This window comes from Balaenoptera musculus, chromosome 3 (assembly GCF_009873245.2).
Source record: "Balaenoptera musculus isolate JJ_BM4_2016_0621 chromosome 3, mBalMus1.pri.v3, whole genome shotgun sequence".
In the NCBI taxonomy this organism is placed as follows: Eukaryota; Metazoa; Chordata; class Mammalia; order Artiodactyla; family Balaenopteridae; genus Balaenoptera; species Balaenoptera musculus.
Genome location: NC_045787.1, coordinates 150,501,923 through 150,529,014, shown reverse-complemented (window position 1 = coordinate 150,529,014; position 27,092 = coordinate 150,501,923). Strand labels below are relative to the sequence as shown.

Below are 27,092 nucleotides of genomic sequence, written 5' to 3'. Positions count from 1 at the left end.
TATAATTTATTTTACTCAAAGACTGTACAATACCATCTATTTATTAGAAACCTGCAGGTCCTTCCAAGTTTCAAGTTAAAGATGTTACTGCATTTTCATTAGAGAAGACCTAATCCTCCTCTCCTTCATGTTCCATGAACCCAAACCTATTTTTCTCTCAGTAAAAATAGATTTTATTTTATTAGTTGGTGATTAACACCTCTGTATCATGCTCTCACTATTCTCTCTCTTAACTACAGGTTCCAGGATTTCCACAAACAAGCAGACAAGGCCACGGTATCTCTATGAATTTCCCTCATTTTTTTCATCCTCATACATAGTGAACATGATCAATACTTGAACTTTAGAAATAAAGGAGACCATCTATTCTCAAGCCTCTAATTTCTGGAAGGACTGGCAAGACATAATAGTAAGGTTAATCCTCACACTATATTATTTTCCTCCATGATCGATTTTCTCATATTCATCAAGAACAATTACTCATATTAAGCAACTGCAAAGAAGAAAAAAAATCTGAAAATTAAGAATAGGTTTCTTCACCTTTTTGATATCTGTTTTTGTCCGGAGACCCCAGCCCCTCTGTAATGTGCGAAAAATTTCAACCTCTGGATACTGGCGCTTAGTAAAGCACTGGTTTTGGCAGCGCCCTCCAGCAGGACATACTGTGGGGTGACACTCATAGAGCAGCATGCGGTTGATGCACTCGGAGTCTATCCCACAGGGGTTCTCATCAGTAGCTTTACAGTTGCAACGGGGAATTTCAGACAAGTCTGCAGTGAAGATCTGTACCCTGCCAATAGGACGGTTCACCTGGAGAAGAAACACATACTATAGTATAGCAGGCAAGTTAACACAAGACAATTTAGGACCTATGAAAGGCAGATTTCTTTCCTTTAAAGTCACATGCCACATTTTACATGATTTTGAATTATCAAGATTCAGCAGGATTATTCACAATAGCTAAAATGTGGCAACAACACAAGTGTCCACCGACAAATGAATAAGCAAAATGTGGCAAAAATAATGGAATCTCGTTCAACCTAAAAAGGGAGGAAATCTTGACACACGATATACAACATGGATGAACCCGGAGGACATTATGTTAAATGAAATAAGCCAGTCAAAACAGACAAATACTGATTCTACTTAGATACAAAGAGACAGAAAGTAGAATAATAGTTGCCAGGGGCTGAGAGGAGGGGAAAATGGGAAGCTACTGTTTATTGGGGTATAGATTTCAGTTTTACAAAATGTAAAGAGTTCTAGAGATGGATGGTGGCAACGGTTGCAAAACGTTATGAACGCATTTAATACCACTGAACTGTATACTTAAGTATGGTAAGATCACAAATTTTATGTTATCTGTATTTTACCACAATTAAAAAACTGGAGGAAATAAAGATTTAGGCAATTTGACATAAAAATAAAGTCTCACTTGATACACAAAATGTAAATACCACAAATTTTAAAAATTCATTTCTAAAAAAAAATCATAATTTCAAGGCTGGGAAGCCAAGTAAATTGTAAAATGAGTTTCTGCTACTGCCACATGGTGGCGCCACTTTAGCTGCTACATTAAAAAATAAAAAATCACCATTCTCAACCGGTAAATATTTAACATGAAAAGGTCTCTGAGCAATTGGAGTCCTATTTGTGAAGATGTATTTTAATATTGACTATCATAACTTGAAATCTTTTTAATAGACTACAGCAATGTCACCCAGGCATTCATTTTTAGTGGTGCTAGTACTGAAAACCACCTTGAAAATCCAGTGTGGTGAAACATAGAGGCCAAACAATTTCTGTGATTCTGAAGCCATTAGAATTTTCACAAATACTAACAACAATGTGGAGAAAAAAAAAATAGATGTTCCACAACAGAGATGGATTTGTGCACTATAACAATGGTCTCCCCTACTTGGGGAGGGAGGGAGAGGGGGAGAGAGAGAGGGAGAGAGGGAGGGGGTGGGGGAGAGAGAGGGAGAGGGAGGGAGGGAGGGAGAGAGAGGGAGAGAGAGAGAGAGACAGAGAGAGGGGGAGGGAGGGAGAGAGTGTGGTGGGGGGGCTGGGGAGTGGGAGTTCGGGGTTAGCAGATGCAAACTATTATATATAGAGTGGATAATAACAAGGTCCTACTGTATAGCACAGGGAACTGTATTCAATATCCTGTGATAAACCATAATTAAAAGGAATATATATATGTGTATAACTGACTCATTTTGCTGTACAGCAGAAATTAACACAACATTGTAAATCAACTATACTTCAATAAAATAAAATAAAAATGAGTCTCCCCTACTTGATATTATTTCAGTGGGAACAGTCAAACCACGAGTCTTCAAAAACCCATCCTATACATAAAATTTGACTCCTCAGGAATTGCATGATTTTGACAAGTCACTTTTACTTGCAAGACTGTTGTGGGGAATAATCTGTTTGTAGAAGTATACTGCCTTCAAACGTTCTCCAGAACAACTTAAAATGATGTAAGTCTCACTGCCAGATCTCTTCCCAGCTTCTTTAAAATACTGATAAACAGTATAAACTTGTTAATGGAGGAACACCCTCACCATATGCAACTGGAAGTCACAAACCTACTGAGTAAGGCAAATTCTAAGGCATAGACAAGGGCTGAGCTCAATCACCTGAAACTACAGGTCCTACATAAGGCATCTGAATATTCACCTCTGATTCAAGGTGAATATCTTTACCTGACTGACACACCCCCAACCAAAAAAAGTTTCATCCTACTCCTTTTCTCTCTATAAAGGTATGTTTCAATCATTCCTCCTTGACATATGATCTAACCTGTTATTAACCCCAAATAAGTTTCTTGCCTAACACAACATAAAGCAAAAACAAAACCCCACATGTGGTTAAGTAAGAACAACACAGATATGTAATTGTAGTATTTACACTTGCTCTAGATCAGGGATTGACAAACTTTTTCTGTAAAGGGCCAGACAGTAAATATTTTATGTTTTGCAAGCCATAGATCTCTGGTGCATGTTGCTCAACTCTGCCACTATAGCTCGAAAGCAGCAATAGACAATATGTAAATGAACAAGCATAGCTGTGTGTCAATAAAACTTTAATTATGGACACTAATATTTGAATTTTATAAAATCTTCATGTGTCAGGAAATAGTCTGTAAAAAACAAATTTTCCCAACCATACATAGTAGGCCAGATTTGGCCCATGGACCATAGTTTGCCAACCCCTATTCTAAATCTTTTTCCTGGAAATACGTTTTTGTTTTAAAGGTGGAGGAAAGAAGCTGGTGTCTAAATTCTGTGATTAGATCATGTATGGGACGTTAGTTGGTTTCTCAATATACAGGTTCAATACGGTTGACGTGCTACTCTGAAGTGCCTAACTTCTGCTATGTGTGACCTCTACGACTGTGGAAACAGAAATTACTTTCCCTTTTTCTGAGGATGAACTACACCTCAGTGTTATGTCTCCACGCACAGTAACTCCATTTAACTCTCAGTTCTACCATCGGGGTCCATTTAGACCCAATTTTAGGTTTTGTTTTGTTTTTTTCCCAACAGTTTTAGCTACTTGAAAGGACTGATATTTTATATTTTATGACACTTTCTCAGAGGTCTTTCAAAAATCAAGAAGAAACTTTACTTATTAAAAAACTCATTCTATATTGCAACTACTAGGCAGGTCCATTAGACCTTTATAAATCTAACCTTTATTATGGAATTTTAGTGTTCTTACTTTTCCTATATCTCATAATTCTTTACTATTTCATCATCACTCTTTGTTACTCATCAATGATTACCAACTATGCTAAAAAAGACAAAAATAATAAGTGGAATGACAGAATCATAAAAACATGATGCAACGGTGAAACAGTCACAGTTTAGTTTCTGCACTGCATTACCCAAAGTACTACATCATCTTTCCAGAAAGTATAAAAGACTGGAGATAACATCTTTCAGTCTACTTTTAGTAGCGTTGCTAGATTTAGCAAGTAAAAATCCAGGATACCCAACTGAATTTGAATTTCAGATAAAAAAACAAATCGTTTTTTAGTTTAAGTATGTCCCATGGAATACTTGGGACATACTTAAACACACTAGACTCTAAAAATTGATCTCTAAGTGAAAATCTCAGACTTCAGAAACTCAAAAAAAAAAGAAAAAAAAAATCAATGAATACACGAATAATGCTTCTCTAATGACAAAAAATATATACATATGGTCTTCCCATCCAGGAATGACATCATCACAAATATCTTGCAACAAGAACTTGGGCGATCTCATTTTGTTAATAGAGCTTATAGTATTCTTTCATGTGGTCTGATATTTGAGCACCAAAACTAACTTGATTAAAAGGTTTTTAAAAAAGAGGTTTCAGTAAATACTTACTAAAATTCCTAATAAGTTTGTTCCTCACTATTCCTTTATTTTTACTTCTGTAAAGTATTTATAAAAATGACTTAACAATATAAAAATATAAAGGGTCTACTGGACCCAGATGATAAATGATGATGACTGTTTTACCAGGTACACTAGCATCAGGTACACTTAACATGTATTCTTGTGACCTTGGGAATCCTAGTCATACTGGCCACCTAAAATATCTTTACTATCAGCCATTGCAAGAAGACTTACTATGTGTATTATTCACACTATCTCAGGGCCATTTATCATTTTTTATCAAGGCTCTTTTTTCCCTTTCAAACCACAAGGTGTTGACTGTGAACAGAATCTATTCCAATCCACTTTATGAAAAGACTTTCGAAAGCAACAGGAACAACACTGTATCAACACACAACTAATTTTATAAAGTGCACACAATGTGCTAGAAATGGTGCTCTGGCACTTTGTTCTTATCTTCTTTCAAGCTCATACCTCTACCTAAAAGCAACTGTGCTTGTGCTTCCAGATCTCCTCATGAACAGAGTGGGAAGCAGGCAAGCTATTACAGGGTCTCTCCTGAGGTCTTTTCTCACCTTTATATGCTTATAAGGCGGTGGCTTCTTGTCATTCTTTCGATCTTCCTGTAGCTGTCTTAGCTCTTTTTGGGTCTTTAACTCCTCAAACCTTGCTGCAGCTTCCTGAAGAGCTAAGAAAACATACAGCACAGTCACTTAATCTCTGGGTAGTGTTACTTATTTCGCTTTTTCCCCCTTTTAAGTTGGAGAAAATTCATGTTTTAGACAAAAACCTAAGACATATATATGATTTCTATTTTCTCGTAAGTTATAGTCCCCAGAGTGTTCATATATGGCATTAAAGTAAAACATAATCCATCATTAAATGGCACTATACAGACTACCAGTGTCAGAGGAAAACTTAAAACAAAAAACAAAAACACAGCTAAATAATTTGAAAAAGTCCACATATAATATCTCCTAACAATAACTAGACTGCATCTGCTCAGCAAAGTCACTGCCTTTAAGCCTTTTTCCTCAGTTCTGAGTTTTCTGCTTCCACAAATAATGTGTCTCCTAGGTGTCCAGGTAACATGCTGTGTTCCTCTGGAAGAAATTAAAATTTGAAGTTTTCCTTTCCTTCTTCCCTATTCTCTGGAGCACCTATCCTACTCTCCTCCTAAAGCTCATTCTGTAAATATCAGTTATTAGCCTAATACAAAGATAGATCTTTGCAGCTATTCTGCATTCAAGTCCTGAACTTTCATATGTTTAAAAGATTGTAGTGCCTGAAAAGTCTGAAAAAAATCTTAATCTCATTCTTCTCCACTTAAAACAAAATTTTAATTCATTATTCTTGACTCAGGTTAAAAACTCTTTAAAGAATTCCAAATTTTCCCACTTTCCTCTCTGTAGTTTTCCCCAAGCTCTGCCAATTCTTTAAAGAAAATCTCCCCTCTAATCCACACCCCTTTCTCCATTTCCTTGTCACCATCTAGCAGACTTGATGTTGCCTGGAGTTGTTCCCTCCTTCATTCATCCTATTATTCAGCATGTCCTACCTAGTTTATCTACTTAATGTCTATCTAGTACCCATCATCCTCTCGAGTCCATGCACTATTCTCTGTGACAGTCTCATTATCTCTGCCTGAAATTACTAAAACAGCCATCTCGCTGACATTCCTGGCTACAACCTCTCACTTTCTATGGTCCTGACATTCTAGTCAGACCGAGATTTCTAAAACTCTGCTCTGACCATGTAACTTAGCCACCTCTTCAGTAAAACAGTCCAGTGTTCCCCCAACCCCGTGCTTAAACTACAGCAAATACTTGGAGGTCACTAATTCATCATGTTCGACTCAATGTGTGCTTTCGCATATGCTGTCTTTTTGTTACAACATTTTAAGTTGTTAACTTCCTCACAGTCAGTGTAGGGGTTAAGAGTTTGGATTCTGGAGCCCAACTATACTAGAGTTTGAAACCTTCCTCTATCCCTTACTGGCACTGGAACCTTGTGCAACAAATTTAACTTTTTTTTTTTGGCCATGCCACGCAGCTTTCGGGATCTTAGTGTCCTGACTAGGGATTGAACCCGGGCCCCTGGCAGTGAAAGCACGGAGTCCTAACCACTGGACCACCAGGGAATTCCCCAAATTTAATTTTTATGTGCCTCAATTTCCTCATCTATAAGATAAAGATAATGGCATCTAACTTATAGGGTTGCTGCAAAGACTTAAAGCAGAAAACAAACTTTGAACAGGGCCTGGCAATCAACAAATGGTAACTGTTATTATAATTCTTCTTCAAAGTATCACTTAAGAAAGGAGCCATCCATGACTTCCAAACTTTGATCCCCAGCACTGTTTTGCTTCCTCTTGGCCTGCTCCCACAGCATACCATGCACGCTTCTGTCACAGCACTCTCAAAGAATGGCATTTTGACTACCGGTATCTGTGTCCAATTCCCCCACAAAACTATGTGTTCCTTGAAGGCAGAGGCATCCAGCCAGCCTAAGGTCAAGGTACAGAAAGAGCAGAATCGCAGAGCTTCAGCAGGCTCCGACTTGCGATATTGCCTACACTCTACCTTCGTCCCCAGCCTTGACGGTGGCCAGCTCTGTGCAAAGATGTTGGTCACTTGGTCCCTGACCATCTGAGACTATAAGACTCAAGACCCCAGCTCCTGTAGTATTAGTACTGATAGTGCATATCTGCACAGAAAGCACACTGCCAACAGGTAAGTGAGGAGCCCTGAAATAACGAGGGAAACAAAACCTCTGTTGAACTTATTCCTTATGGACATCATTCTCATTCCCCATCCAGGAAGTTTCACCTGCTTAGAATTTTATTGCACCTCACCAGGAAGTTTAACTTGCTTAAAATCCCCTCTTCACCTCACCATGCAAACAAAATCTTATACTTCAACGTCCAAATATATTCAAATAACAAGAGATACCTGTATTGCCTTTCAAAGTACCTGTATTGCCTTTCAAAGGACAGCTAAAGGAAGAAGCTAATTATCATTGATGGGATACCAACTATATGCCCTTCAGGATGATTTTTGTATTATCTCACTGAATTCTCAAAGCAACCCTTACTCATTATATAGGCAGAGAGAACGCTGTCAACCCCTCCTGGCCTCAAATACCCCCTCTCTCCTTCACTGCTAGGCCAGCTTACAAAAACCTCTTTGATTAGAACATTTATGCGCCTTCACCATCTTATGTTGCTCTATAATTTTGGGTGAATTTTATTTCTTCTCAACAAACTAAACAAACAAACGAACACCTCCTTGGAACAAATGTGGCTCTGCTAGATATTCTAGCCCTTGCCTAGCAAACTGTAGTGTTTATTCTACAAAACAGTTCCAAAGCTCTGGTACTTACCTGACGAGACGCTGACAAAACAGAATTGGTAAGATAAGGAACTTCCCTTAAGGAAATTCTAGTTAAGTAAAGGTTAGGTTCAAAACTAATGAACTACATGGGTCAACTTCTCTGCAAAATCCTGTAGCCACAGCCACATACTGCCCCAGAGGGCAGAACATAGCTGCTAACGGAGCATATATGAATTCTAAAACATACAATTCTAACAGAGAGCAGATACGCGGGCAACAGAGGTCTGTGTTGGCCTGGGAAACAAAAAGGATAGATAAAGTTACCTTTTTTATATGTACCGTCCACTCCTTTGCCCATCTTATCCTTGCTGCTCACATCCCCCTCCATGTAGGGAAAGACTCGGGCCTGGTGAGTCCACAGATAGTCATTAGACCCAAAGAAGAGCACAGGGAACTCGCCCACATCATGTCTCATCTTGTCAATATTGGAAGGTACAGCTCGAGGATGGCAGATCTCAGCTGGCCACCACCTGGGAAAGGTGAAAAGAAGGAAGGAAGCCTCTAGAAGGCTGCAAGGAACGAAAAAGAATCCTACTTTTGGGACAGGAATAAGGAAAAGCAATGTCTCTCTAACCCACATTAATGTCCGACCCAGGGCATTCTTACAATCTAACTAGAGAAGAAACAAGCAGTATGTGCCAAAAGGCTGAAGATGCCCACCCTCACGCACATGCTCAAATACACACACACACACACACACACTCACTCACACACACTCCCTTAGACTGTTGTTCTACTTCAAGGAATCTATAAAAGGAAATAATTAGAGATAGGAACAAAACTTTATGACTATAATGTCCATTGAAGTATTATCTGTAAGAATGAAAACCTGGAAAAATTTTAAATGTTCAACAGTAAGGGAATGACAGACGCTATACAATGAAATACCAATTGGCCTTTGAGAAGGAAACTACTACAACGACTTTTAGGAAGACAATTTGGCATTAGCTATTAAAGCTGGAAACCCTGACCCTGCTATTCTATCCTGAGAATGGCCTAGAGAAGCTCCCATGCATGTACACCATGAAATATTGACAAAATATTCATAGTCCAAATGTGAATGTGAGAATGGATAAATAACTACACCACACTGTATGACTATATAAAGGAACACTGTAGAACAGTGAAGTACAAATGAGCTAGAGCGCTGCACTAACCATAATAAATCTCAGGAGCCTAACAGTGAATGAAAAAAGCAAGCTGCAGGAAAATACAGCAACAATTCCTTTATATAAAGATCTAAAACATACAGAACAAAACACACATGTGGTAAACCTATATAACCAGGCAAAGAAATAAAAAGCACAAAATGCAGTACAAGGTGCCAGTAAAGTACTGTTTTTTTTTAACTGGGAGGTACATACACAAGTGTTTCTTTAAAATCAAGCATGTTATAATATTTTTTGTACATTCTGTATCCAATAAAAATAATTTTAAAAAGAAAAAGCAAGAAACAAAACTGGGTACAAACAATGATAAGGCTAATTAATTATGTTGAAGGTGCATGTATTGGTGTGTCTGCAAGTAAATATGCCAAAATGTTAGTGATGTATCTTCCTTGTTTGTGAGATTATGGGTTTGTTTTCATTCATAAAGTTCCTACAGAGGATATATATTATTCCTATAATTGCAAAACATAAAGCAAAGTCTTTTTCTTCTATAGTGGAAAATTAATGGGGGAGGGGGTGAACCTTGTTTAATCAGACCATTTTTTTAAAAAAAGTTAAGCACAAGAAACAGAGGCTGGTAAAAGAACTAAGTGCCAGTCTCCTTCATGCTTACTTACCTGTATCGTCCAACTTTTACCCAGACAATTTCCCTGTAATGTGGCTTTTTGCCTGCCTTACAGTCATTGCAATACCAGTTTCCTTCAGGGATATCAATGTTCAGGCATTCACGATGAAAAGCAGCAGGGCAAGAATCACAGCACAGAAGGCTGCCTCCTGTGGGAATCAAAAAATCTGGCACTAGCATCACAAGGCTGCATATAAGGATCCAGCTGAAACAGCTCTTGCTCAGCTCCTAACCAATTATTTATCTCCCAGCCAAGGGCTTAGTAATTTAATTATTCAGAAAGACTTTTCTACAAGAGTATTCCCTCTCCAATGTACTTGAACCCCACCCCTGGGGGTTTGTCAGATTTTACCCTTATTGACAAAATTAGGTTAGGGCAATGAGGGCAGAAGTAAACCTCTAAAAGTCATATATGTACACACACACACACACCCCACACACACTTCTTCCTCTTCATTAAGAGACAACACACTCTAAAGAGAGTATCAATGATACACAATGCCAGAGTATAAAGAGCACAAGCTTTAACTGATGTCAGACTTGAGCTCTAAGATCATATGGCTTTGGGGAATTCACTTTCTTTGCTGAGTTTTAATTTCTTCAGTGGTAAGGTATTTTCTGCAATGAACAATAATCACACCTGTTTGAGAACTAAATAAGCAAATAGTAGTAGTGTCTGACACGTAAGTAGTCTCCACAAGGCCAGTTCCTTCCCTCTTTTTAAATTACATTTTAATCTTTTTTGTATGGCACTCTCACAACACCTAAGGGCCCTCTGCAGAATAACATTTATAAATGCATAAACATAATACACAAAAGAACGTAGATTATATTAAAATGCTCAGAATGTTAGAACGAGAGATTAGAGTTATATATGTTTCCTTGTAATGCACAAATAAGATGATGTAGCAGTAGTAATGATTAGAAACAAGACTTCAAGATATGTACAACAAAATTTACTGGTGACAAAAATCACAGGTACTAATGTTCTTTGTAGCCTAAACTTCAGCTAGGTATAAGATCTACCCTCTCCATCCAAGTTTTCGGATACCAGATTAATTACATGTATTGCAGTGATGATGAATTTTCACTTCTTAAAAGATTTTTACTCAAAGTGCCTCAATTTACATATCTGAATCTGAAATCCTCATGGCTGCAGATAATAAAGAATTTCAGGTAAAGAGGCTTCACATTTAAGGAATACAATAAATGCCTTATTTATCTTATGCCAGAAATGAGCATGCTTCAAACATGCTAGACTCAAGCACGTAATTCCAAGTTTCACCCTGAAGAGACAGGGAGGGATAAAGTCATAAGCAAGGTATATACTCATGTCCATCTTCTTGGTTTCACTGTGCTTCTCTTTCCTCATAAAAACCTACCAAAAACTTAATTTTCTGACACCCCATCCTTAAACGATTTCTACCGTGCCTTTTCTTTTTCTCAATAATCGAGAGCAGGCTCTTAAAACAAGCTTTGTGGTGTTTGTTTTGTTGGGGACAGGGATGTGCTTTTGAGACCCAACTCCTGCTTCAACTAGAGAAGCTCTCCTTTTACCTGTGTTGTACATCTCAGATTCAGAGTGAGGTTTCATTTGGGAAGAAGGTCTGTTGCTACAAGTTCCAAGAACTTGTTTACTCAATACATATAGCCTGTACTCTATGCTTTCAAAGTCATATTTTGCTATTCTTGTGCATTTTGTGGATGAGGTAAACAATCTTCGCATGGGACCTAGAGTGACACAGAGTCACATAAGTGACTGCCTCAATAATGGGATACCTTCTACAACATTCCTCTCTATGCTTAGTTATCTGCTGAGTCAAAATTTGATTAATAACAATTTGCCAACTACATGGCCTTGGTAGAAAAATCTTCCTTTTACTAAGCTGACATTCATGACAACTAGAAATATGTCATGTACAATAAGGCATTTGAATCAGGCCTTCAAAGAAGGCATGAAAAGAAATCTGGACAGAAGAATAACCAGTGAAGAATGGTCAATGGTGGCAAGCACAACAGTTTTGCAGGGAAGGACATAATGGGATGAGCTAAGGGAGAATATGAAGAAAGAAATTGACAGGATTAGTCTGGGTGATGAGTGGGAGGCAGGCAGGAGGGTCTGTCTGGTGGGAGTAAAGGAAACATATAGGAGAAAGATAGGAAGACGAAAGAGGGAAAACCACATGAACCATCATAAGAAACCAAAAGATGAAAAGGTGACATTTGGTAGAAAACAGTAAGAGAAAATAGAGTTTAAACATATTGTTGAATTCTAGGAACCGATTATTTTCAATTTAGCTATTTACCATACTATTACTATAAGACTCTGATAACTACCTTCAGTTTTCTCCTTTACATGAACAAACAAATGTCCCAAGACTCTACTCTTTCCTTGTCTTCTAACAGCAGGATAATCCTAAATAGTGGGATCAACAGTTCTTAGGCTTTTTGGCCTCACGAACACTTTATAGTTTTGAAAAATAAGGAGATTCCCAGAGAACTTTTGTTTTTATGGGCTAAAAATATTGATTAATTCATTTAAAAGTAACAATAAATCTATTATGTTAACATAAATCACATTTTTATGAATAACTATATTTTCCAAAATGAACGTTTTTTAATAAGCTCAGTGTTTTACATTTTATTTTTGTTCTTTCTTTTAAATTGAAGTGTAGTTGATTTAGAGTATTTCAGGGGTACAGCAAAGTGATTCACTTATACATATACACACACACACACACACACATATGTATTCTTTATCAGATTCTTTTCCATTATAGGTTATTACAAAATACTGAATATAGTTCCCTGTGATATACAGTAGGAACTTGTTGTTTATCTATTTCATATATGTGTACCTGTTAATCCAAAATTCCCAGTTTATCCCTTCCCTCCCTTTCCCCTTTGGTAACCATAAGATTGTTTTCTATGTCTGTGAGTCTATTTCTGTTTTGTAAACAGGCTTATTTGTATCATTTTTTTAGACTCCCCGTATTAGTGATATCATGTGATATTTGTCTTTCTCTGACTGACTGACTTCACTTAGTATGATAATCTATCTCTAGGTCTATCCATGTTGCTGCAAATGGCATTATTCATTATTTTTTATGGCTGAGTAATATTCCATTGTGTGTGTGTATGTATATACATACACACACACACACACACACACACACACACATCTTCCTTCTCCATTCATCTGTCGATGGACACTTAAGTTGCTTCCACATCTTGGCTATTGTAAATAGTGCTATGAACACTGGGGTGCATGTATCTTTCTGAATTAGAATTTTCATCTTTTTTGGACATGTGCCCAGGAGTGGGATTGCTGGATCATATGGTAACTTTATTTTTAGTTTTTTTAAGGAACCTCCATACTGTTCTCCATAGTGGCTGCACCAATTTACATTCCTACCAAGTGTAAGAGGGTTCCCTTTTCTCCACACCCTCTTCAGCACTTGTTATTTGCCGACTTTTTGATGATGGCCATTCTGACCAGTGTCAGAGTGACCATATTTTTTTGCAAATATTTTTACTTAAATCTGTTGTAAAATGTTGTCTGGTTGATGTATATGAAGAAAATCTGGTCTCTCACAGATAAACAGTTGGAAAAAGGAATATTTTAATAACCTGTTCAATAACTACATATTCTTTGATACTATACACTAAAACCTCACAGGGTAAACCTTACTTGCAGTGTCTAATCTGAAACTGTATCAATATACTATTGATATGTTACTAATAGTTACTAATGTAACTATTACATTAAAATTCTTTAATCTGTCTTGCACTTTGAATGGATCTTTTACATATGCATGGTTTTTAACATCATGCATTGTTCATGTGGAAAATATTGGTTTGCTGAGTCTGGTAATCTTCCAAATGTTGATCTATTTCGTTATGTAATACAAAAATGTCACATTTATTAATATCCCCATGATTTCATCAGTAAATACTAGGAAGCAGTTAAGCTCAGGGTGGGTAGATGACAGTTTTCCAAAATTCTAATTTTTACTTAAGAACTCAAATTTTATCATTGGCAACAATTTGCCAGTTGTTTTTCCTTGAATTGACAGGCTCCTTTTTATACATTTTCAAGAAATGTCTGACAAATATCCAAGTATGAAGAGCCATAGTTTTTTAGTAATTTTTAAAATTAATTTATTTTTATTGGAGTATAGTTGATTTACATTTTTAGTAATATTTAAGCCTAAAAATGGTGTTCCATGAACAAGGCAGCCAGTTCAGATTGCAACTCAATTGCACGAGTGCTTTAACTTAAGATAACCACCAGTATGCAACAGAACTGCTTTATGTATACCTCCCATTTTATCACACTGAATATTAAAACAATGTTCACATGACAGTTGAGATTTAATACATTTTACTTACTTTTTAAAATCGAGGACATTGTTATGTGAAACGTCCATGTTTTTACTGCAAGTGTGTGGTGACACAGAATTCAATGACTGCTATTACTTGCACAGTTTAGAGCCATCACCTTGATTTGCACTAAGGTGCTAGCAGTTTTACTCACTATTGGCTTTGCACCATCTGTGCAAATGTCAACAAAGAAAAAAGGCAAGTAACATCTTGGTATTGTTATGAAAAGAGTTATGATCTCATGGAGGCTCCTGAAGGGTCTCTGGATCTTCTCCACTTCCCAAAGATTGATAGATCACATTCTGAGAGTCACTGCTGCAGCTACTAAGTTTTCTTGGGGACTAAGTTTTCATTATGAGTATCCATTATTATGCCACAAGTTAGGACTGCCAAGACAAAGGAACCTCTACTCTGAAACCATCTCATTCCACTATGGAATGAAAAACAGTCTAATGCTGAAACTGTTTCATCTCCCCATCTTCATAAAACATGTAAAATTTTTAGAGCCTACATTTCAGCCTCCCAGACATCTATTTTCATTCTAAGAGCAGAATTATAGAATGTTGTATTTAAATGCTATTAAATATCAAAATTGTCTTTAACTTTCTTCTAAACAAAAGACAGGTGGTATAATGATAAACAGGCAGCAGTGTTCACCACAGTTTTATAAGGAACAGATATTATAAAAGCAAAAAAGAATGTATGATACAGGAGAATCACAAAGCTAACATATCTAAAACCAAAAACAGCACAGTACTTTGTGCACTAAAACATCCCTAACTACATCAAAATCCCACCCACATGATTGCACTTAATACTCTATTTTTCTTATTCTATATTAGTACCATAGTTTGAGGATTACAACTATGTCCTGATGCAAACTCTAGTCATGTTACATAAATCTTAAGAGCAACAACAGCAACAACAACAAAAAAGTCCCGATTGACCATTTTCAATCATATAAAGGAGTCATAAAACTTCCTTTATGGCTTTAGAACTATTTAGTATATCCCAATTTCTCAAAAGGGATGCTAATTCAATTACACATGTTGACTCTTTTTAAAATTAGTCCTTTGGAATGTTCATAACCAGCCAAATTTTCGTGAAATTGCATCACCAATAAGTAGATCTTAAAAAACAGAAAAGTCAAGGAAATTGTTTCCCCCAAATTACTAATCAACAAAATTTAGTCAATTTGAAAAGGAAATGAAAAAACTGTATAAGAGAACTGGTGTCACCCTCAACACTAGAAAACAGGGGAGCAATGTCCACAAAAGTTTCGGAAAAAGAACAAGCAGTCTAAAATCTTATAGTAACCCAATGTGTGCTTCTAGAACAGAGGCAAATGAAGAACAGTCTCAAGCAGAGAAATGTAGGACCTGTGGGTGTTTCTCAGAAGTTCAGCCAACCAAGAGAAAAATTTAAATAAGGAATTCAGAACTACAAGCACCACAGTAAATAGACTGGTGGAGTACTAAATCCTCCACTTAACAAAACAGCAAAAATCAGGCTGTGAGGAATGGAAAGGAAAGAAAATGTTTAAGAAGGATAATATTTACTTTGCTCTAAATTAGGAGAAGTATGTTTTAAGTAGGGGTTGGAGAGGGGGGAGATACAGATAAAGACATAAAATTTATTTGTCCTCCACTGAAGACCTTGTAGGAACTATTATCCCTTACAGTGAGGAAATATTTAACAGAAGTTCATAAATTCTTTTACTTTCACTTTGTTTATTCCCTTTAAACTAATATAAAATTGATTTTAGAAAAACCACACACAATTACCTGATAACAGCATCTTCTAGACTTGTTCCTATCCAGATATCTACCCCTTCTATCTGCTTATATGCACATATGTCTGGAGTATTACCACTTAATATTAAGCAATGGTTTTTTCTGATGTAGGACTTGGGGTTATTTAGGGTTTTCAAAATTTCTTTCTTATTTTATTTTTTACCTCCAGTTTATTTTTTACTTTTTTCCCCAGCTTTATTGAGATATAATTAACATATAATATTGTGTAAACTTAAAGTGTACAACATATATGTACTTGATATGTGTATGTACTGTGAAGTGATCACCACAATAAGATTAGGTAACATATTCAACAACTCACATAGTTACAATTTTAAGGGCTGTGTGTGTGTGTGTGTGTGTGTGTGTGTGTGTGTGAGAGAGAGAGAGAGAGAGAACTCTGAAGATCTACTCTCACAGCAACTTTCAAATATACAATACAGTATTGTTAACTATAGTCACCATGCTGTGTATTACATCCCCCAAATTTATTCATCTTATAACTGGAAGTTTGTACCATTTGACCACATTCCCCCATTTTCTAAGAACAATTTTGTTTCCTTTCTCTTTTCTTTAAATTGCTTCAATTGTTTATCATTTTGTTAAAATTAAATCATTATTCAAAATAACAAAAATAAAACCCTCTCTATTGGGGAACAAAACCACTGTCCTGTTATGTTATCAATAATTAAGGACATCACTTTCCAGTATTTCTTCTAATGGCAATGTGAAGAAAACTATACTTTTGTTTCAATTAAAATACTGCATTCATCTCTTTTTAGACTATCCATACATCAACAAGTCATGTCTTACCTTCTGAGCATACAAAACACCAGCTAACATTAACATGCTCATGATTTCGGCAGCCACGTCTGGGGGTAAAGTGATTAGGGCAGATGATGCTATTGGATGCAAGGATCTTTGACCCAGCAGCCAGGCAAAAGTCATTGGCATGGTATGCCACCGGGCAGCGGACACAGCGCATCAGTCGACCTAAAAATAAGAGAAGCAGAAAAACCAGGGAGAGACAAAAGAAAAAGGGATTAAACATAAAAACGATGTGAGTTATTCAAGTTTATTTGCTAGCACTGGGAAAATGCCATAAACAAATGGAAGCACTACTAGATCAAGAGACCTTAAACACCCAATTCCCTAAGAAAAGCTCAGATGGGAACTATATGATAAATGGCCTTAAGGAGTCCGATCCCACAACAGTAAGTGAGTCTACCTCAACAAGAATAAGCCTTACTCAAACCACTGTCCTGACTGGAAAACGGAATCAGCTGCAGACGAAACAGTGGGGGTGGGGGTGGGGGGTGGTGTGTGTGTACAATCAGATTAAAAGACCAGATGGGAGAAACACTCACTAATGCTTGCTTTCCTTGGCTGGTACTCTGTGATTCTTAAAGCCTTTTAGATGAATGAATAAACCCCTCTACCTCCACCCCCCATGAGATGTATCCTCTAACATACTTTACCAACTAAAAACCACTACCAAACCACCCCAATGCTACCTACAATAGCAACTGAAAAGGAGAAGGTAGCTGATGGTTAAGCTGCAATTTTGATCAAGCATGTTACTGTACTTAAGACTGACAAGATCTATAGTGCCAGGAAATCATCTTACAGAAGATATCACCAGTCTGATTAAAAGAAAAGTCAAAACTGCCACATTTTTCTTGCCCAATCCCCTTTGGGAGAAGTGGGTTCTTTGGGCATACAAGCATTTAATAGTAGAGATACAATATTTGGCTTTCAGAGAAATCAGTAAGAGACCCACTAGTACTGAGCAGAAAGAAATGATTGGGGCTTCCCTAGTGATGCAGTGGTTAAGAATCCACCTGCCAATGCAGGGGACAAGAGGTCAGGCCTTGGTCCGGGAAGACCCCCCTTGCTGCAGAGCAACTAAGCCCATGCGCCACAACTACTGAGCTTGCTCTCTAGAGCCCACATGCCACAACTACTGAGCCTGCGTGCCACAACTACTGAAGCCTGTGTGCGCCTAGAGCCTGTGCTCCGCAGTAAGAGAAGCCACCGCAATGAGAAGCTCACGCACCACAATGAAGAGCAGCCCCCGCTTGCCACAACTAGAGAAAGCCCACACGCAGCAACAAAGACCCAACGCAGAAATAGATAGATAGATAAATAGATAGATAGATAGAATCCGCCTGCCAATGCAGGGGACAGGGGTTCGAGCCCTGGTCCGGGAAGATCCCACATGCTGAGGAGCGACTAAGTCCCTGCGCACAACTACTTAGCCCATGCGCCTACACCCCGTGCTCCACAACAAGAGAAGCCACTGCAATGAGAAGCCTGCACACCGCAAGGAAGAGTAGCCCCCGCTCGCCGCAACTAGAGAAAGCCTGCACGCAGCAATGAAGACCCAACGCAGCCAAAAATAAAATAAATAAATAAAATCAATAAATTTATTTTTAAAAAAAAGAAAAAGAAAGAAATGATTGCTTTCTCACTGGGAATGGATTTAGAAACTTGACTTTATCTGCACCCACATAATAGTTTTGGAAACCTCAGCTCTCAAGCTCACCATGAAGCCAGAAAAAATTTTCTGGATAGGAATTTCCATTTTAAAAAATAAAACAAATCAGCACAAAACAAAAACCTCAGTTCTGCCCTATATGCATGTCTGAGTGATATCACATTTGATAACCATACATATAAGGGCCCACAGAAGAAGAATACACTTTATTCTGATGAAGGAAGACATCCAGCAGAGGGAAGCCCCTGGTGGTCCAGTGGTTAGGATGCTGTGCTTTCACTGCAGAGGGCGCGGGTTCAATCCCTGTTTGGAGAACTAAGATCTCACAAGGCACATGGCGTGGCGCAGAACAGAGCAAAACAAAACAAGGTGTCCAGCAGAACACCTTTTCAAACTAAATGTCACATGAATTCCAAATATTTAAAACTACCACATAATGCCGGGGGTTGCATAAAGCACATGTAAAAATGTGGTGACTGCTAAATTTGTCCATTACTCTCTTATCTCTCACATAAAATGCTGGTACTCTGAAAAAAGCTAGAGGCTATGAAGAGATATGCCAGATAGCATCTGAAACATCCATTGCCAATGAGACCGAGGTTCTATAATTAGATTGGTCTACACAAGAAACCCGTACCTTTAGATGCGGAAACACTGGCTGGATTAGCAGCATGGCAGGTTATACATATGTGGAGGGAGCACCGGAAGCCCTTGTTCTGCAAGACAGTGGGTGGATATCTCTGGACACACTCTTCATGGTAAAACTTTCCACATAAGGGCAGAAGGCACCTTTTAACATCTTCCCCACTCTGCTTGCATACAAAACAGGTATGTATTCCTAGGAAACAGGAAGAAACAAATTAATACTAACTCAAGAATTCACTCAATGCTAAACCATTAGGTGAAAAGTTAGTGAGTACACAATTCTGCACCAAATTCCAACATGGGGTGGGGGTGGAGGGTGCCCACACCACAAAGCAATTCTCTGATACCAGCTGGTATCCTACAATTCAACTCAATTCTGACACTATCTACTTGGAGATAATATCAGATCCCACAGATTAAGTAAGGGTTCAGTCCCACAAGACTGCCTCCCACCCCAACCCTTACCAGTTGTAAGTCAAGCTTGTCATTTGTACTTCTGACCAACTGGCTATAAATCAGAGGTTGGGTTCAATTAACTTGCAAGAGTGGGTCACAGAACTCAGAGAAACACTTTACTTACTAGATCATCAGTTTACTAAAAAAATGATATAGTTCAGGAACAGCTAGTTAAAAGAAATGCATAGAGTAAGGTATGGGGAAAGAGCTCAGAGCTTCCAGGGCCTCTCCAAGCACGCCACTCTCCCCTAATCTCCATGTGTTCACCAACCCAGAAGCTCTCCAAACCCCATCCTTTTGGGTTTTAATGGAGGCCACATTACATAGGCATGATTGATTAAATCACTGGCAATTGAGGACTAATCCAACCTCCAGCACTCTCCCCTCCAAAAAGGCCAGGGGGAGATGGAACCCTCTAATCACATGGTTGGTTCTCCTGGCAACCAGCTCCCATCCTTAGCTAGTTCCAAAAGTCATCTCTCATTAACATAAAAAAAGACATACATCTTTATAGCCCTCATCACTTAGGAAATTTCAAGGGTTTCAGGAGCTCTGTGCCAGAAACTGGACAAAGACCAAATATATTTATTAAAAATCACAATATCATAGTGAAGAACATTATAATAGACTGATCAGTATGACAACACGAACCTACTGAACAATCTTAATATCACTATTAAGTGGGAAATTTAATACATGCTTGCTGATGTGATGCTATAGGAAGTAGACATCCCCCACAAAGTATTCTTGCCAAAGGAAAATTGACTTGACCTGATCCAGCCTCTAGATCTAACTACAAGTTTCCAGGAAACACGGAGGACAGAGGAACAAGTTAAAGGGACACCTCAAGGATGCAATCAGCCAAATTTAGAATGTAGAAAACTTGGCAGACAAATGACCATTGTCTCAAGAAATAAAGAACATTAAAAAATTGGGTGAGGGGTCCCTCAAATATGTGCAGTTATTGGGATCCAGCAATAAGGTTTGTCATGTAGGGGTGACAAGTAAGGTTTGATTTAGCACAGGCCCAGTAGGGAAACCACACTTGGATACTGAGCACTTAAAATGGCACTAGTCTAAATTGAGATGTGTAGTCAGTGTCAATACACGTTGGAGTTTGAAGACCTAGCACATAAAAAAGAATGTAAAAAATTTCAGTCATTTTCATATTAATTATATGCTGACATATTTTGAATATACTGGGTTAAATAAAACATATTTTGTTGTAAAAAAACAAAAAAAATTGGGTGAGGGGAATAGTACTGCTGTAGATTAAGAGAAGTTTAAGAGATGAATTTTTTTATTAAAAAATACAATACAGGGACATTATTTGGATCTTGATTCAAAACACTATAAAACAATATATTTTGAGACAAAGTGGGAAAATTTGAAAGTGGGACTGGGTAGTTGAGGACACATAGGAGTCACTGTATACAATGGATATATATTTTTAAAGTGTTAAAAAAATATGCTAGTTACATATATTTTGAACTATATGAGTAAAATGAGGCAAGAAGTTGATAACTACTGAAGCTAAGTGATGAATATGTTGAGATTCTTTATACTGTTCTCTCTACTTCTGTATATGTCTGACGATTTCTGTAATAAAAAGTTTAAGAGAAAAAAAAAAAAATCTACCTCTCGCTGGGAAGCAAAACAATGTAAAGGAAAGAGCCCAGGCTTGAGAGACAGACAGACCTGAACACGAATCCTGCCTTTGGCACCTGCTGGAAATAGGAACACAGTAAAATAATCCACCTCATCTTTATAAACAGTGAGATCACCAACTAATAATAATTTTAGAAAAAAATTTAAAATAAGTATTTGAAAAGAAGCAATCTACTGCCTGATACTGAATAACTGGCAGCCAATACTTAACTGGAGTAGCCTAAATTATGGTGTGGTCATCCTACTATAGGAAAACAGGGTGACCCAGAAGAAATAAGAAATGACTCCTTTATTCTTACTCTATACATCTTTACTAAAACTAGGGTAAAATTTTCTACCCTCAAAAATAATAACCTCTCTTTACCTCACATAATATATAAAACTTAATTCAATATAGATCACAGACCTAAATGTGAAACCTAAAATTAAAAAATTTTCAGAAGAAAACAAAATCTTTGTGACATTGGGTTAAGCAAGATTTCTTGCTTAAGAAAGACCATTAAAAAAAATTTGATAAATGAGACTTCATCAAAATTAAAAACTTCTGCTCTTCAAAAGATACCATTAAGAAAATTAAGAAACAAGCCACAGATTGGGAGAATAATTTGGAAAGTATATATCTGATAAAGGACTTGTAGCCAGAATACATATAAAGAACTCTTAAAACTCAACAGTAAGAAAACAACCCAGGACTTCCCTGGTGGTGCAGTGGTTAAGAATGCGTCTGCCAATGCAGGGGACACGGGTTCGAGCGCTGGTCCGGGAAGATCCCACATGCCGCGGAGCAGCTAAGCCCATGCACCAAAACTACTGAGCCTGCACTCTAGAGCCCGCGAGCCACAACTACTGAAGCCCACGTGCCTAGAGCCCGTGCTCCGCAACAAGAGAAAACACCACAGTGAGAAGCCCGCACACTGCAATGAAGAGTGAGTAGCCCCCGCTTGCCAACTAGAGAAAGCCCATGCACAGCAACGAAGACCCAACACAGCCATAAATAAATAAATAAATTTATAGGGGGGAAAAAAACCCAAATTAAAAGAAAATTTTGAACACTCTTCCTCAAAGACAGAAAAATAAGCACATAAAGAAAAATAAGCACATAAAAAGCACATAAGAAAAATAAGCACATAAAAAGATGTGCAACATCATTCATCATTAGTGAAATGCACATTAAAACCACAATAAAATACCACTACACATCTGTCAGAATGGCTAAAATTAAAAAGACTGACAATACCAAATGTTGATGAAGATGTGGCAGAATTAAAACTCTCACACACTGCTGATGGAAATATAAAATGGTACAAGCACTTTGGATGTTCCTTAAAAAGTTAAGCCTACCATATGCAGCCATTCTGCTGTTAGATATTGACACAACAGAAAAGAAAGTGTATCCATACAAAGGATACACAGTGCTTTATTTATAATAGCCGAACCTGAGAACTATCCAAATGTACATCAATAGATGAGTGGATAAACAAACTCTTATATCCATACAATGGAATACCACTTGGCAATAAAAAGAATGAATTCTCAATACCTGCAACAATGTTGTTTGACCTCAAAGTAACTATGCTGAGTGATGGTTTCAAAGGTGTATGTACACACACACACACCAAAACGTCATCAAAGTGTACACTTTGTGTAGTTTACTGTATATCAATTACACCTCAATAAAGCTGTTTTAAGAAAGAGAATGAATTACTGATACACACATCAACACAGATGAGTCTCAAAAACATTATGCTGAGCTAGACACAAACTCTATAAAAAAGGTAAATCTAATGTGCTCTAACAGAAAGCAGATCACTGTTTAACCTGAAATTGATGATGGGGATGAAGGGGTGAGGTGCAAAAAAGACTGACTGGGTCTGATCACAAGGGAACTTTCTGGTGTGGGTGTATACATTTTATTGAAACCTATCAAAACATACATTAAAAGGGGTACATTTAGAGTAGGCAAATTACCCTCTAATTAAGTTGATTTTTTAAAAAAATAGTTCTGCCTTAGATTAGCCTGGTTCAGAGAATACCACATCATAATAAAGATGAGACTAGCAAAACTGGATCACTGGTACAAAAGGCAAGAAGATCTCTCTAAATGGTTATCATCAAAAAATCCACAAACAATAAATGCTGGAGAGGGTGTGGAGAGAAGGGAACCCTCCTACACTGTTGGTGGGGATGTAAATTGGTACAGCCACTATGGAGAACAATACAAAGGTTCCTTAAAAACTAAAACTAGAACCACCATATCATCCTGCAATCCCACTCCTGGGCATGTATCTGGAGAAAACAAGGTCTGAAAGTACACATGCACCCCAATCTTCACTGCAGCACTAGCAGTGATAACCAAGACATGGAAGCAACCTAAATGTCCATCAACAGAAGAATGGATAAAGAAGATGTGGTACATATATACAATGGAATATTACTCAGCCATTAAAAAGAATGAAATAATGCCATTTGCAGCAACATGGATGGACCTAGAAATTGTCATACTGAGTGAAGTCAGACAGAGAAAGACAAATATCATATGATAACACTTATATGCGGAATCTAAAAAAATGATACAAATGAACTTATTTACAAAACAGAAACAGACTCACAGACTTAAAGAAGGAACTTATGGTTACCAGGAGGGAAGAGTTGCGGGGAGGGATAGTTAGGGAGTTTGGGATTGACACTGTACTCACTGCTATATTTAAAATTTGAAAAGAATAGATACATGTATATGTATAACTGAATCACTCTGCTGTACAACTGATATAACACAACATTGTTAATCAACTATACTCAAATATAAAATAGAAGTTAAAAAAATTTTTTTAAAAAAAGAAGAAGAAGATCTTTCTAAGAAATTAGGGCAACAGAGATATCACATATCTAAAATTTGTTTCTAAATTTTATTTACAGGGCCGGGACACCATATGGCACATAATGATCAAAAGCCCAACGTGTGTAGAAGGCAAAATAACCCACAACTATCTTGTCTTCCACCTTTGTTCCTACACCTGCTGAAAGTGGTAGCAGAAAGATGAAATAACTCAATCTGACATGGCCATCTATTTACAGACACAAGTTAATTTCATCTCTTATTTCCCACAGGGGCTAGTCTAAGCCTACACTCTTCCCTTCAGGTTATAAACAATTACCTTTTTCCACCATTCTCACCAAGCCAAGGAAAAACTTCAGTGTTCATTTCCCTCACAATTACATGGTACATTCCCTTTTAATCTTTTTATCTCTTCAAGCCTATCCTCTCCTGTCTCTGTGACTGTACTCCAGTTATTCCCCCTCCTGTTACGGAAATTTATTTCCCTACACAATTCTTAACCTTCATCCTACTCAAGATGTTCTTCCTCCTGACCCTCTAACATCCTCCCTTCAGCTACTGCTCCCCTTTCCACTGAAGTCAAGCTTCTGTAAGAAATAGTGTATACTGCTACCCATTCATCTTTCAGTCTGGTTTAGTAAGGCATTATCTCACTGCCAAATACAATAGATCCTCTTTTCACTCTAGAACCTCCTTGGTCTGTTTGCCCCATCTGCCTCTGCTGATGACACCCCATTCCAATGGTTTCACAGACATTCTTTCTTGAGCAGCTCCTCCTCACCCTCCAGTAGCCCCTTTTAAGTGGGTATCCCCCAGTAGTGTCATTAGCCCTCTTCTCACTCTACAGACGTTTTCTCTTTGGGCAGCATCATGCACACCTACGGTTTTAATGACTTATGAGCATAAAATCTTTACTGTCAACCCTAATTTCTTTACTACTTTCATACTGTAACACCCATTCATAATGCTGAAAAAACAGCAATCTCCTTAGCACAGCTGTGAGGTGCTTTACAGGCTGGTCTCACCTGACCATTCCTAGTTTCTGACCCAATCCGTATATTGTAACTCTCACGAAATAGCTCTCTTTTTTTTGCTAAACAGTTTTACTGATGTATAATATACACAGAAAAGTGCACACACTCTAAGTTCACAAATAATCATGAAGTGAACACATTTCTTGATCACCACTCAGATCAAGAAACAAAATATCATCAGTAACCCAGAAGTCCTCCTCGTCACTACCTATGCCTCACCTCTTCCCTAAAATATCTTAAAATATCTTAAATGCCAAACATACTGACCTATATGCTTCCTGTTCCCCAAATATTTCATACTTTACTGGACCTTCTATCCTTCCCCTCCACACACCAATTTCTATTTCTCTCTTAAAACCAAACTCAGAAATCTTCCTCTGTAGCACTGGTGCATCTTCATTCACACAGCACTTTAACATTCACAACAACACTTTTTGCACTATATTATACTATACATTCATTATTCACTTGAGTTTTTTGAAGGCAAAGACCACAGAGCACCTATCTCTATGTCTGCAGGAATTAGCCCAGTATTGCCACAAAAAAAGTGTCTCCAATAAATGATTTTTTCCTAGAAAACTTGAAACTCAACCTTCCTTGGAAGAAGACCTTTCTCTAACTACTTTACCTGTGCGACATTCATTGCAGATAAATTTTCCTCTGGGCATTTCAGTTAATCCAAGGCACTCCAGGTGGAAAGCCCCACAGCACTGAGGCCTCACATAATAGCCAGCTCACCCAGTTTCTCACAGTTCTGTTAAGAGAAAGAAAACAGATCTGTCTATAGAAAAAGATTTTTAAAAATCCCAAGCAGAAGGTCTTCATTAAAGCAAAAGTTAAGAAGCAGCTTTGCCAGAAACAAAAAATCCCACCATTCATTCAGCTAGTATTTAATGATTACCTCCTCTATGCCAGGTACCACAGGTCCCTGGCTCCCATCATTCTTATATTCTAAGGATACAAAGATACAAGTAAACAATTAAACAAACAAAAGATATCAGAAAATGTAAGTATTTGGGTAGAGCACTCAAACAACAACTTTGGATTGGGTGATTAGGAATGACTTCTTAGACTGGGCTCTGAATGACAAGTCAGCCACATGATCTGAAGAAGGGACCAAGAAGGCAGAAAGTACAGAAAGCCCACAGACAGGAAAAATCATGGCATTCCTATGAATCACAATGAAAGCCAGTGTCATTGGACAAAAGTGAACAAAAGTTAGAAGTGGGAGAAATGAAGTAAGAAAAAGGCAAGCAAGGGCCTGACTGTGTGGCCTTACAGATTACGGTACAGAGTTTCAGATTTTATTCTAATTGCAAAGGTGTGCCATTATAATGAGCGCTATACCAAGGGAAGGCTGAAATCAGGTATTCATCTAAAAACAGATCCCTATGACTGCTACATGAAAAATTTCAAGAGGTAAAAAGGTGAGATGAGAAGCAGAGATAATCAAAGAGGTTACTGCAATGGTTCAAGCAAGAGATACTGGCCAGCTGGGACTTGGGTCATAACAGTCCAGAAGGGCCCTGATTAAGATTTGAACAATCCTTGAGATACACCTAGAACCATATTAAAATCAGAAAGATCACCTTTCTGAGACAATCTCACTAAAACAGGGTGTCAATGATGATACAGCCTTAGGAAATAAAGATTGAGATCTGTTGCTTTTGAAACATTGTATGATTTATGAAAATTTTGCAATTCCCAACATTTGTTACTTTTCACCCCTCTAATATCCTGACTTGTTTCCCCATAGTGATTAACAGAAAAATGATTAAAAATGAAAAAAAACTCTTATACTTATTCTGTAAGACAAGAAAGGGGGGAAAGATGGCCAGGCAAGTCTAATATCGTCAAGAACCCAAAGAACAGAACAGGTCTTGGCCACTTACATCAAAGCTTAAATAAGCAAACGAGTAGGAGAGCTTGGGAATAAAGGCCAGGGGCAAGCCAGGGATTAAGAGGGGACCCCAAGGGATTCTGAGCTAGTCTTTCATGTTTGGCTCTCCCATGATCTACTATTCATAACCAAAAATTGACAAATGCCATAAATATTACATGTTTTGTTTTGTATATTCAGAGTGCCAGCAACATCAGCTTTCCTGTACGATAAACAAATTCGCCTTCATCACTTAAACAGGAAAACTTCAATTACAGCAGGTACTGAGGAATAAATTTTTCAAATTAACCAAATGTTACA

The 27,092-nt window shown here is 37.7% G+C and overlaps 1 protein-coding gene across 1 annotated transcript in view; it reads right to left on the bottom strand.

Moving 5' to 3' along the window:
* The window catches only part of NSD1 (nuclear receptor binding SET domain protein 1), a 134,764-nt gene that overhangs the window by 12,150 nt on the left and 95,522 nt on the right, over positions 1 to 27,092 (bottom strand). The window contains 9 exon segments of the mRNA XM_036847310.1: positions 541 to 810; positions 4,970 to 5,082; positions 8,051 to 8,256; positions 9,573 to 9,729; positions 16,570 to 16,749; positions 18,891 to 19,091; positions 25,521 to 25,614; positions 25,617 to 25,646; positions 26,785 to 26,791. Of these exon segments, the coding sequence (XP_036703205.1) occupies positions 541 to 810; positions 4,970 to 5,082; positions 8,051 to 8,256; positions 9,573 to 9,729; positions 16,570 to 16,749; positions 18,891 to 19,091; positions 25,521 to 25,614; positions 25,617 to 25,646; positions 26,785 to 26,791 (1,258 nt within the window).